Below are 14,310 nucleotides of genomic sequence, written 5' to 3'. Positions count from 1 at the left end.
GCTGGCAAGGTTGAAAAGTTATGCTATTACATTTTGAGGATATGGGCTGAAGAACCACGGGAAAGAGCTGAGAGTCAATGAAGGGCATTAGAGAAAAGCTAAAAATATACAATGGAGCAAATAGTTGCCCATCAGTTGCAAGTAAAGTCAAGAGAGCAGAATATGGCAATAGTTAACTCACTCATTCCTCCTATTCTTCCTAAAATGTCTGCACTGCTGTTGCATGAACAAAGAGTAACCTCACATCTTCTCACAAGTTCTTTGGCTCTCCAATGGTACGTGGCTTGATCTACTGCAACGGCCCCACCAGGTGTCCAACATTGCTATTCATTTGATGACTATTAAAGTTAAAATTGTATAATTTTGGTTATTACCATGTAACTGTCGGTGCTAATGGTATTAATAGCGATAGATCCATGTGCCTTTGTATCTGTACTTAACTCTCGTACCCTTCTCTGTTCTCTGTTTCTATAAGACACTTGCATTCTCTCTCAATGTCACCCTCTCTCTCTCACGCTCTCTTTCTCTGTGTGACTGTGTATCCTCTGTAAAATAGTTTGATACAGATAGATGTTAAAAAGAATTCCTGAGGTTTTCTTTCTGAAAAAAGGTAGTTTTTGCCTGCCGCTGTCGCCAAGTGTTCGCTCATTGGGGAATGGTGGGCTTCCATTCATCAATTTAAAGAGTATGGTCCAGACATGCTCTACATGTAAAGTGTCGTGAGACAACTCTGTCGTGATTTACCGCCACATAAATAAAAACTGACTTGACTTACTGTACTTAGATATTGATTATTCTGTTCTGAATCGCATTGAATTATAGTCTACCGCTGGTGTTTGCTACAACCTCAGTTTCTGCAATAGGCCCTGCTGTAGTTCAACCGTCCTGTCTCTGAGAGAGTGAACAGACAGGGAGGATCATTAAGGTTATACAGTACCTCTCATCTGCCAACGCAATGATTGCAATCATAGTCTCAGCTGCCCTATTCAGACCTGATATAACATGCATTCTGTGTGATCTGATCACAAGTGGACAGATCCACATATATCCCAAGATGTGTGTGGGTAAGTGATAAGGGCTTATCACTCACCATGGGGGTGATCTGAGTCACATGGGCCACATTCTTTAAAAAGTGTGATTACAGCTGTAACTTAGGTCACAGCGATGGAACATTACAATCAATCTACATGTGCCAGGTACAGACTTTGCTATCACTGGCGATATAGTCACTTGCCTTGGGTGGCAAATACTTGTCGGCTCTTGCATTCTCAGTTTCTTCTCAACTAGTGCTAATGTCTGTGGAGCAGACATGAGAAAAAAATACTTTTTAGCCACATCAAGAAGTGGCCATTATCACATTGAAGGACCAAAATCATCCCTCTTGTAAATGCAAGTCTTGTCATTTGAATGCTGATGAGAAAGAATTTTTTGTGACACACCTGTTTAAAAAAACTTATGTACATATGATTAGTATAGTCATGGACACATATAGCTCCACACTGCAATATATCCCACAAATGGGCTCTTGTTTGCCCTTGTAAATAGCTAGTTGAGCATTTTGAATGGGCGATGGAGGCTGCTCACCTGATATTCCAAATTTTTGTGACAAAGTCTACAAATCTGAGACCAACACCAATCATTAACACGTGTCATGGTTTCTTTCAGTAAATGTGGAATGTTGTTCTTTGGTTTGACCATACTAAGAACAAGTGGCATCGAGATCTTAAGTTTATAACCACAGTTAGTTCTCTCAAATGTTTTGAGCATTCATTGGTGTAGTGTGAGATATGCTCTGGTTTGTTCGCGGTTGTAGCTCATCTTCCTGTTTGGTCTTGATTTATCTCACATTGTAGTCAGTCATAACTTTGTTTTCTAAATGGGTAGGTTATCATAAAATTAGCTGACTTTATAAGTAAATATGCCTAAATAGTCTTATTCAATTCAATTTTGTATTTTTTTAGATGTCTAAATAGAAGTACCACCACTTTGTATCAGAAAAGTAAAAGGATAAATGAATAGATATAGTGATATGTTTGTTGGGATTTCACTCCAAAAAGTAGCTTTACTAATTTGCCATATTTTGGTGTTTAAAATAGCCAGGCCCACACGTTTTCAGACAGTCATTGTTTATTGTGGTCATAGTTAATCAACAGGGAGAGATAAGGTGAAAGAAAAGCCAGCAGGATATTTCTATAGCGCTACTTAGGACTGGCAATAGGAACTAGAACATGTTGTGTGAAAGATTACAATGATTGCAGAGAGCCTGCAAGTACACAATACTTAGATTAAATAAATCAATTTATATATCTTTCATCCATAATGGACACACAGGAGAGGAAGAAAAACATAATGAGCTAACTGATTTCCCATTTTTAAAGATTTATTGTCCTCTTGATATCAGGCTGGACTTGGATAGACTTGCTAGATTGTATCTACGTGGCACAAAAGTCCCAGCCAGCAGGATAAACTGTAGAGTCTACAGTTTATGTACACAGTGTAGACCCTCATTTCCAGCACTGGCGAGCTCCCTAATCTCACCCTGACCTTATATTTACAACTCTCTAGCAGAATGAACATAGATGGAATGGCGGGTATTATGATGGTTGAGTCTCCTCTAAGTGATTTATGGCTTCTGTGAGACACTGGACAGGGAGAGATGCTCTTTCATTCATTCTTGCATTCATTATCCATACCATTTATCCTGTAGTAAGGGTTATGGGAAAGCTGGTGCATATCCCAGCTGCCAGTGGGTGAAAGGGGTACACCCTGGAATGGTAGCCAATCAATCACAGGACCACAAATAGAGACATACATTAACTCCCTCGTTCACATTTTTGGGAAACTTGGGGTCTCTAATTGACCTGTTGCATGCATATAGACTGTAGGAGAAAACCGAAGAGCCCGGAGGAAACCCAAACTGACAAAGGGGGGACATGCAAACGCCACACAGAAATTTTCCCAGGGACATTTTTGCTGTAAGGCAGAAGCGCTACCTACTGCGCCTCTTCTGGTTAAGATGTTAATTTCTGAAAATGTTATGGGAGAATAGGTAGCACTGAAAATAATCCAGGCAAAATATATAAATGAGATTTTATATTTTGTTGAGCTTGCCGACGTTTGTGGATCATGGTTTGTCCAAAAATTGCTTTTTAACAGTTTTAGTTTTTTCATTCTGTGCAATGTGAAAAAGCGACCTATTTGTATGTTTAAACAGAATAATTCACACCAATCTGCCACACACTTAAAACTACTCACAGTTTAAATTCAATGTCATTGCAGTTACTCCTGTTAAAGTTTATCTTATGGCAAGCAGTGAGTGGTCCGATTTCTTGAAGATAATTTGTGAGACACAGAAAAAATTGTGTTGCTAGACACCTGGTAAAACTGTGTGGCCTTCCATGTAAACCACAATTTATGACACAACAAATCCAAACGGCAATGCCTGGTGAACCAATAACAGGCCAATGATACCCTTATGCTAGTGGGGAGGGAAGGATCACTCTCTGCACTAAAGTTAATGCTGGCTGTGATATAAAGTTGTTGGTCGGTACAGGAAACACATTGCACTTTGCTGCACAATGAACAGCAAAGCCACAGAATTATCCATGCATTGAAAAAAGGTGGCCTTGCCTGATGAATAATATTTTCATCTGCATTATTACTGTGGAGTAACCTGTCCGAAAAGGATTCTGTAAAAGCTGTGTCACAACAAACTACAGTGAAAATCTGCTGTATGAATACTGGCTTATATTTTACCTATACACATTGATATGTTGCTTTTTCCTCAAAAACAAGGCATTATTATCCATCCATATGCTTGGGAAGTTGATGTTATATCTCAGGCCGATAATTTTATTTATAAAAGAATCACTGGCCTATTCACAAATCATAGGTCGTAAATATTGTATGATAAGATATGTCTTCATGTTAATAACATTTTTTTAGGAAAATTAAAATGAAACCAGATTACAGTTTGAAGTTTGTGCCGGGGCCATCTTTTTAACCTTTATTTTCTACAAAATTTACTTAATGTTCTGGGAAAATGTTATGAGGATATTTGGGGCTTTGAGATCTATTTTGCTACACACAAATAAAAATATATTGTTTTTTTTTAAAAATAATGTACAACTGGACTGATTCAGCTATTTTGCCAGATGTTGCATGAAAAGCTTAGTCAGATGCCCTTCAAGAAATATAATTTTTTTAGCCATACTTCTCGAGTAGGAGTGGTAAGAAGTAATTGGTGAAGGCTAAACTGTGGCAGTAAACCATCATTTAGATTGCAGTATATTCAGCTATTTTCTTATAGTCATCAGCTCATATATCTGAAATAGCTTTGACATTCATTTATGCTTCTACAAATGTGTTGACCTTGGTATATGTTGATCTACACTTATACACATTTGGTCAGAGAACAAGATAGAAAGCAAATGTCAAATTTTTTTAATGAGCATGTGTCACTGTATGTAGCAGTTATTGCTTAACATTTATACTGAAACCATCAACCCTTGAGACATGTCGGTTTATAGCTAGGGGTTGAAATAAACAGAAGAAGTGATGTGAAGCCATGTGACGTTGACAGCACAGGCTCACAAGAGAGTAAGTGCTGTTTTGGAGAAGGGATTTTACACACATTGTGACATTAACTCGTTACCGTTTCACCTTTCTGTTTTCTTTTTTTGTTTTACTACAGATCGTTATTTTAGGTGTTTGCCTGCTTCCGCTTGAAGGCTTTCAGTACAAACTCCTTTTTTTACAGAAAATGCTCGGATTCGCGGAACATCACACTTATAGTACCTCGACTCCAAGCTTATAAAACAGCAAAACCTTTTTTAAATTGAAAAACTTGTATCTGTTTAGCAAAGTCATAGGTTACACTTGACTGCTTTGATCTGATTGAAGTGTTATTGTCCATTCTTAACACTACCATAATATTTTTCTGATTGTAAAACCAAATTTCTCGCACTTTTTTAGGATTATGAGTTATGCATTCGTGATTGTGACTCAAAACAGGATTTGTATCGACTTGTAAACAACTGTTGGTTTCATAAGCTTGGGTCATTTTGGTCTGTTTGGTTCTCTACAGTCCACAAAATTTGCACAGCAGGAAATTTCGCGTCTATCCTGTCGTTAGCTAACAGCCTCCCATATCAAACAGGGATCTAAAAATAAGCTGACTAAGAACCATAATAATGGTGTGTGACCACCCAGTGCTTTCCTGGACTGACCATTTGTGTGTTTTTGTAGTTTCGCTTTGTCATCATCAGCATGGCTCTTCTAATCTCTGCCACAATGGCAACAATAAACTCTGGAAGGCCCCAGGCTTGCAGCATGTATGGCCACAGCAAGGGGGTGGTTTTCTGGGCTATTTCGCCACCAGCCAGTGCTGTGCAGTGTTTAGTCTAGCATGAGACAGCCAAGGGTGAGCACCCAAGTTTTCACACAATAAAGGAGCTGAAGGGGAGCTAAAACTCCAGGGAGAGCATCTGCCCGGGGAGAGACGCATACTACCATGTTCAAGACCAGCTACCTGCGTGAGGTGCGCAAGGAAAAGTACGAGCGCTCAGATGTGTTCGATGAGGAACCGGAGTGCTCAGAGTCTTCAGCGGGTATCTCAGCAATCCAGGGCTGGGAGAGCCTTCAGGAGCTCAACAGCCGTTTTGCCCGGTACATCAACAGAGCCAGAGTCCTGGAGCAGCGAAATGCTGTTTTCCGAAAGCAGCTGGACACTCTGCAGCGAATGGAAGAGGCAAGTGGCCTAGAGGAGGCCTTCACAGAGCAGATCGAAGTCAACAGACAACGAATCCGAGAGCTGTCTTCCGACCGCAACAAGTTGGAACGAGAGCTGAAGGATGCTTGCAGAATGCTGGATGAATATACAAGCAAGTAAGAAAGTGTGGGATTTGGTCTTCTTTGTACGTTAAGGTCAGACTCAGCCTTGAGGGATTGCTTAGCTTGACCTAGATGTTTAAAGATTTCACAAAACAGCGTTTTAGATAAAGGTAACACGGACACTGTATTATACCTTCCATTAATGTTCGTTGCCACCCAATTAAGTTGGGATTCAAAATTAAATTAATTAAAATTAATTAAAAAATTTCCTTTGTAAAGGTCAATTTCTTGCTAGTGTTGAAGGTCCCCATTACATTCTCAATATTCATATAATATTTAGGTACTATTCGTTGACAAGGACCTTTGTAGTGTTTTGGAATAGGTTTACATTTGTCTTACACAAGAAGCTAATTGTTTTTACAACAATCTGATGACAAGAACAAAAACTGCTCCATTAAATGAGTGATGCATCAAGCAGAATATTGACTGATTGAGTCAGTGGGTGAAGAGAGATACATTTCAACGCGTGAAGCATTCTGTTCACCGGTGTTTGCAGGTGAGGGGAGTTGGAAACATGTCTTATGTAACTCGGATTACCAAAATAAATTTTGAATTGGACAGGGAATGTTCACTTTCACCTTTTTCATAAATGGGTGCAATACAACCTTGAAACAGCACATATGTTGAAATAATCAGGACAATTATGTTTTTTCAAAAACTTACAGAACCTTGAGCAAAAAAAAACAAACAATATAAAGAAAAGTATTTAAGAGAGGATATGAAGTTAGTTGGTGTGAGAGGAGGATACAGAGAATAGAGTTAGATGGAGAAGTTTGATTCGCTGTGGCGACCCAGCTCAAAAGCTGAAAGAAGATCTGTCATTGTAAAATGTCATGCCTATAAAAATATTATCTTACATTTGCACTTATTGTCTTCCACATATGAACTGATGAATGTAGATGAAACTGCTTTTTTTTTTTGCATATGTCCTTTTTTTCCTTATTGTCTGATTGTTTAAAGTATTTGCTCTATGTATAACTTTCCCCCCTTGCTTCACATGCATAGATTCGGCACATTACTGTTGCATTTTGTGTTACAGATACAGAAATGAATGTGACTTTCAAGAGCAGCTCCGGAGCACTCTGGAACAATTAAATAAGGTACAGCACCAGTTATTTATTTTTAACATTTTTTTCAACTAAGATTTTACACACAGAAAAATATTTTTTTCTTTCCATGTTAGATCAGGTAAACTTGTAACATTTCCAGCAAACAAAAACCAAATTGTTTTGATGAAAAATTTAGGATTCTTTCCAAGCCCTCATCATCATGCCAATCCCCTGCTTTGACAGATGTTAACAAACTCTGATGTGACCAGACAATAGCTTCGCCATTTTCGAGCCACTGGCTCCTTCTGTTCTCTTCTTTGTTCCTTTCGTATAGTCATTGTATATTGATTGTTTTCTCTGCATCATATTGAACGACTTGTTAGCTTAATGGTTTTGTTATTTTCTATTCTAAGTGATAAATGAACCATTAAAGAACACTGTAAACATCTGTTCTTTTCTGTTCTCTTCTCTTCTGTTCTGTTCTGTTCTGTTCTGTTCTCTTCTCTTCTCTTCTCTTCTCTTCTCTTCTCTTCTCTTCTCTTCTCTTCTCTTCTCTTCTCTTCTCTTCTCTTCTCTTCTCTTCTCTTCTCTTCTTTTACAGGAGGCAGACAGTGCTCTGTTGAGAAACTTAGAGTTTCAAATACAATCCCAATTCTTGCAGGATGACATTAACTCCACCAGAGATAGACACAAGAAGGTCAGTGGTTCTAGAGTAAATTAAAAACCAAACATAGCTTTTTCCCTTTATACTTACCCAAGATGATACACAATAGTTTATCATAAATGTATTCTGTATTCCCCATATTCTGTTCTTATCGATGTATACACCGTGAAAGGTACATGAAAGGTACAGCAAAATATCAAAGACATCACAAAGAATATGCTTTGTAGTTTTCTTGCTGATGTAAAAATGAAATCATGACAGCCTCAGTGAGGGACCATGAAACTTTAACATACTACTTGGGAAAGATGTACTTTTTTTATAATATAATAAAAGGAAAAGTACACTGCCCAATTAAATGGTAGCACAGTGTGTGGCCACAAAAGAGCTGAGACAAACAAAAATGCTCTTGCAAAATGCGTCTGACAGAGGTTTCTATAGGCAATAGCCTTTCTCTGTTTTTTACCCTTTGTCTTACCCTTACACTTTACCCTTTAGTGCTGCTTTTGAATATATATAGATACAACATGTAACATTGGATTTAATTCATTATCAAAATGACTTATGCTCCAAAGCTTATTTATTTCTCGGTGTCAATTCACCTATGTAAATTTAGAAAGGGAATCCTATTTTCTGCATTCCAGTTAAAAATATACAAAAATAATTTTAGAGCACCATATTTTCAGGCTTTGTATTCCTTTTGATACCCTTCTGAGTTTTCCTCTATTCTGTCTTAACAGAACCTTGCAGAGATTCAGACCTACGTAAACATTTTGCAGCAAATCAACCAGACACTTCCCCTCGTTCCCAATGTGTCAGTGGGCATCTCTGAGGTGAGGTCACTAATGCTGTCACTGTGGGTCTGTGTGTGTGAGTGCCTGCTTGTGTCTGTGAGTCTGTGTGCTATAGTCCCCGAGGGAGAAGATGGTGCTTGCATGTGTGTCAACCCTGGCTATGTGTCTGGGGTTGATGAGGTTACTGGCTTCTTCTCCCAATTGGTTGCCTGAAACTGCATTTGTCTCTGTGTTCCTGAAAGTGTTGTTGTGCTTGTGCAGCAAAATGCACTGACAGAAAAACATAGCATACATGAGCAAACCAGCAGAAAATTCAAATGAGGCAAAAGTCAAGAACAAATACTAATATGTAAATTTCTTAATTATGTCTCAATTATGTGATTGACATTCTTTGAGGCAGCACGGTGGTGCAGTGGTAAGCACTTCTGCCCCGCAGCATAAAGGACCCTGGTTCAGTTGCCACTTGGGGGGCTTTCTGTTTGGAGTTTGCATGTTCTCCAATTTCTGCCAGCAGTCCAAAAACATGTAGAAGGTCAATTGGTAAAAAGAGTGAATTGTTGATTGTCCCTGCGTTTGACTGGCGACTGCCCAGGGTGTACCCTGCCTCTAGTGCACCACTAGCTGGGATAGTAGTGGGCAGGAAGATAATGGTTGGATAATTGAATTGTTTCAGCAGAATTTACAAACATCTTAGATGCAATGCCACTCTATAGGTTGAAATTATTGAATTGGCTAAAGACAGTAAAAGAAAGTATAGATCTTTTGTGATCTTGTGGATCTCTTCCATATCACTTCTATATGTACTATATTGATGACCAGTTAATCAAAGCATATTCAAGAGGAGAAATAATGTCAAATGTTTCTTCACCAGGGTATCACTTAATTATCTAATGGAAAATGAGAGCATTGATCATATGAGAAGGTGCCTTCTCACTGCAACCAGATAAATGCACATAGATGAGAAATTATGACTTAATAGATATCACCCTTCATTTAAATTACATTTATGTGTTTCCTGTCAACTTAGGTGCACTTTGTACTCACCTTTGTATTTGTTACTCATGCCTTCTTGAGAAAAATGCCCAAAAATGTTGAATGGCTTGAGAAGTATATGGAAACAAAATAAGTTCAGGTCAACCTCTCACAAAAGTAAGAACATGCGAAAACGAGATCTCCCCATGGATTTCAAGTCAAAACAATTGAAATATTTTAATTAATTTCACTTGAAAACATTCAGCCTTCTTTAGTTAGTTTGGTGTCTCAATGTTAATTATGAAAGACAGTGCCTTGGACTTTCCGGATCTCGGTCTGTGGTGTGTGTGTGTGTGTGTGTGTGTGTGTGTGTCCTAAATCATTATTTGTTTATTATATTTGTTTCTATACGAAGGAGCAGGAGAAGCTGTTGGCTCAGAGAAAGGTGCCGGGGCTCCAGAGTCAGCTGGAAGAATATAAGAGCGCCCTCTGTCAGCTGCAATCTCAAAAACAGCGTCTACAGGCTGAGGTGGGTCAGATGATCACCATGACAACATGACCTTTACGGACATTTCCCCCCTCTTTCAAAAGCCAATATACATATTAAATACATAACAATGATTTTTGGTCCCTTTTTGACAGATAAAGATAACAGATAAAGACATCACATGTTTGGTTCGAATGCATTTGTCCCCTGCTGAATAAACTCAAAACTATATTGAAAAGTTTTCTGTAATCCATAGCCTACAATTCGAGAAAATTTAAAGCAAAGATCATAGACTGGCATTTTTAATAAAAAGGGGAAAACAAGGGAAGCAAGTGAAAGCAATTTCAAGAGATATTTTGTCAAAATAAATAACTCACCACTGTTTATATAATTTTTTTCCTTTCCCTCTGTCTTGCCTATCAGGTAAAGCCTCCATTATAGAGCACCTGCTTACCACAATGAAGTCTAAAATTTTATAGCATAAATATGCCACTAGATGTCAGTTGCTCCCTACTCATTTCATTTAAGTACACAAGAAATCAGGTGTTTGATAGAATGGCTCGCCATTGAATAGAAACACTGATGCCCATAGAAGCGGTATTTGTTATTTGTAATGACTGTTTTGTTCTGACAGGCTCATTCCAACAACATTCCACTGAAAGCCGCAAAAAATTCTTTATTTTGTTATTCACCATTAACGTCTGATCTTTTTGGATTAAGTAGTTTTAAGATGGAAAGACATGAAGACACATAGATGTCGTATATTGACATTTTGGTTCTGTTATCTAATCAGAAAAATGCATTGTTTTGATAGAAATTACTCAAAAAGCAGTAAAAGTTTGTCATTACACTTTGCATTTATTATCTCCATTAAGTTTTATTATCTTCCCTACTGTCATCGGCAATAAGTGATATTGTATTATTAATGAGTTTTGAGGGCACTGTTATAGTAAACTGCTGTAATGGGCTATGCAATTTTGTAAAAATCATTTAATCAAAATGCATTAATTGAAAAAACTTGCCTCCGTCCCTCAGACTGCAATGCTGGAGCAAGCCATTAAAAATGCACAGGAGAGTTATGACGATGAAATCCAGATGTACAATGAGCAAATTGAATGTCTGCGGAAGGAGATTGAGGAAGCTGAGAGGTCCCTCGAGAAGTTTACCAGTGAATGCCGCCACCTGGCCATGTACCAAACATCTCTGGAGAATGAGTTGGAACGGTATAAACGGATCATTGAGAACGAAGACAACAGGTAACGATGACATGCGCCCACAGACTCATACACTTGAGGTATAATTGTAGAGGTTCATATAATTGGATTCATTATAAGTTAAACTGTATTCACTGTGAGGGAAATACGGAAAACTTTTTAACAAAGTAAAAACTGGTAGCAGAGTTGGTTCACAAATGTCCCAAAATCATGTGCTGGTACATTGGTAAATGTTTCCTTGCTCTCTCTTGCAGGTTAAATTCAGCAATAATTGGCACTCCCATTACCCTGTTTACCACGAATTACCGCTATACGCATACACCCTCTGCATCAAATAGAGGGAGAGGTAAGGACATATTCAGCACATTATTTAGTTTTTTTTTTAATGCATATAGTAATCTGTAATTTTGTTCGTGCTTTATCTCAGAGATTAAATCTCCGTGCTCTTGTCTCAAACGATGTCTTTGTTTGCCTGTGGACAGGCTATCTCTAGCTTTTTCTTTTAGTCTACTAATTCAGTATTGCTGAGTGCTTAGACTTTGTTTGCAGATCTCACCCAGGCCATACAAGATATCACAAACATCAAGCCCCGCCAGAAGATCTTGGCAAAGAAGGTCCTGAAGAAGAAAGAGTTGACCCCCAAAGATGTCATGGATAGTGGTATAGAGGAGAAAAATGGGGCAGCCGCTGGAGAAGCTGCCGATGAGGAATCAAAGGGAAACTTCTCTGAGGAGGTGCAGGAGGAGAGGGTGACAGCTAGAGAGCACAGACCTGCACTCACTGTAATGTCTCCACAGGACGTTCCTGATGGAGCTCAAATAAGTAAAGCCTTTGACACTCTTTGTAACATCGTAAGAGATAGAATGAGGAAGTACAAGAAACCTGAGCCAATTGCTGACTTTTACACAAAGGGTCGTTATGTCCTTGTAACTGGCGAAGGAAGTTACGTTGACCCCTGCTTCTGCACCTCGACTCCATCTGCTGGCCACATCTTTGTCACTATCAGAGATGGGCCCTCTCCAACTGAACCTTTCAGACATGACACACCATCTCCCCCACCTCCCCAGCCCAAACCACTGCCCAGACCACTAAGTCCTGAGCAACCTTCCAAGGAGGGAAAGGCAGATGATAAGGGAGGCAAAGGAAAGGATAATGGTGGCAAAGACAAACCGAAGAATGGGGAGCCTCAGCCTATGTCGAAAGATCCAAATCCAGTACCTCCACCTTCCGACCCAAAGTCTGGCCCTAAAGATACTACTCCAGCTACCGATCCTGCAAATACAAAAAAAAACAATGACAATGGCCCAGGTGGACCCATTCCAACCCCAAAGCCTGCTCCTCGTGGCGCCAGTACCAGCTCAAGTTCCAGCACTAGCACCAGCTCAAGCAGTTTCACCCCAGATGCCATGAGCTATGAGAAGGTGGAGGTGGTGGAGTCAGTAGAGAAGTACTCAAATGGCCGCAAGGTGAAGGGTTATGAAGAAACTTCCATGGTGGTGGAGACTATGATTGAGAAGTCCAGCAAGAAGAAACATTAAAAGCCACCTGAAATCATCTGAAAGCTTCGGTCATATCCATCAAAGTCGAATATGGACTACACCCTCAAGAAAATAGTAATGGAAACAGACCATCCAAACACTACTGTCCAAAAAGAAGACAATGTGTTTGTCTTTAACTGAGACCAACCATGATTCAAGACCAACTTCACATTCCTGCTCTGATATTCAATGCTCTATTTGCTTGCAGTCTCTGGTCTTGCGTTCAGAACACGTTTTGATGATTTCATAAGTTATGCTGTTGTTGTTCGACTTGACATGCATGCTCATGCTATAGTCCTTTACTGTCTGAAAACTTGGGAGAAATAATACACAAAGCTCCATGCCACCTCTAAAAAAATTACAAAAAGTGAGTTGTGCCACCCCTCTGAAATCTGTCTTAGAATTCCAACTTTTCCCCTAAGCTCATTTGTTCAATTGGATGCCACTGCCTGCCCTCAGCACAATTTTGCTGTGTATTAATTTGCTTTGATAATCAAAATAAAGAAAATTCAAACATCAATTGGCTCCCTTTTTTTACTTGGAGTCTGACTGTGCGCTAAGAATCTCACAAACCCAGGGCTATGAAAGTCAAAATTGAACTATCTACAAGAATGTATATTCTTAAACTCTATCACAGGTGGTTGCAAATGTTCACTGCCTTCCAGTCGAATATGTCTCAAGAAGAAAGACAATATTAACACAATTATTTGCAATGAAGAAAGGGTATATGTTCAGCACAACTATTCAATTTTAAAATAGATTTTAAATCTATCTTGGTTCATCAAGGGTTGAATAAATCAATTGATGAACTGAAAAAATGAATAACAAATTGGCTTCATTGTGAATTATGAATAAAATCTTAGGTGTATTACATTACATTAAATTACAGTAATTTGGCAGACGCTTTTATCCAAAGCGACTTACAAAAAGTATAGAATATAAGGTATATAATACAAAGTGTATATAATCAAAGTTAACAACTTTTATACAGGAATAGCATTCAGCATACACCTGCGCTTACTTAATTAAATAAAGGAACTAGATGTTGAACTGCTGTTTTTCACTGCCATTATGTGATTTTGTGAAAAAAGTGTTTACTTGACCTTAATTGAATATATATTGCAACTATTTATATTGCATATGCATCATCTCAGTGCCAGTGTGGGGCCCATCCATGTGCGTACTCCCATCTTTATCCTACTGAGCAGAGTCCAGCAGAGATCACTTGTGTGTCTATTTGTGTCCATCTGGTCAAGGGTGTACCTGCGTCTTACTCAGTTCAAGTTGGGATTGATTGTAGGCTCCTGACGACCCTGCATGCAGGATAAGCAACATGAATAATAAATGAAATAAAAATTGTTACTTGCCTCAATATAAGGAGGTGACAAATAGGCTTTCCTCTTCATGGACTGAAATTCCATCTCAAAGGAGCTTTTGAACAGATTGCCGAAATCCAAACTGCAATTCCCAGATCATTTGGTTGGTTTCTTACTTGCAAGCTTTGTTAGTATCCCAATGGTACTTGCTATTTACAAAAAAAAGTTTTTAAACTTCTATGAATCACATATTGAGCAGAAAATTATTATTATCACAGCTTGCCACTCCGATGCCCAACCTTTGGATTAAGAAGCAGCTACTCAATTCAGAGGCAGTGAGAGGACAACATGAGCCGTGTGAAAGCAAGATTTAACAAATATCACATC

The 14,310-nt window shown here is 38.7% G+C and overlaps 1 protein-coding gene across 2 annotated transcripts; it reads left to right on the top strand.

Moving 5' to 3' along the window:
• Positions 1-5,364: 5,364 nt before the first annotated feature.
• Positions 5,365-13,123, top strand: bfsp1 (beaded filament structural protein 1). Of its 2 annotated transcripts, none has more exons than XM_086171259.1 (8): positions 5,365-5,886; positions 6,932-6,992; positions 7,543-7,638; positions 8,343-8,435; positions 9,790-9,897; positions 10,891-11,111; positions 11,324-11,415; positions 11,619-13,123. In XM_086171259.1, exons 1-8 carry the CDS (start codon positions 5,513-5,515, stop codon positions 12,605-12,607), a joined length of 2,034 nt encoding a protein of 677 aa, XP_086027385.1. In that variant the 5' UTR covers positions 5,365-5,512; the 3' UTR covers positions 12,608-13,123. The 2 variants fall into 2 exon arrangements, with proteins under 2 accessions (XP_086027385.1, XP_086027376.1); XM_086171250.1 differs by having other exon boundaries at positions 5,366-5,886; positions 9,784-9,897.
• The last annotated feature ends 1,187 nt before the right edge of the window (positions 13,124-14,310 follow it).

This window comes from Fistularia commersonii, chromosome 2 (genome assembly GCF_037954325.1).
Source record: "Fistularia commersonii isolate RoL2024-O1a breed Wild chromosome 2, RoL_Fcom_v1.0, whole genome shotgun sequence".
Taxonomy (NCBI): Eukaryota; Metazoa; Chordata; class Actinopteri; order Syngnathiformes; family Fistulariidae; genus Fistularia; species Fistularia commersonii.
This window is presented reverse-complemented; position numbering and strand designations above follow the sequence as displayed.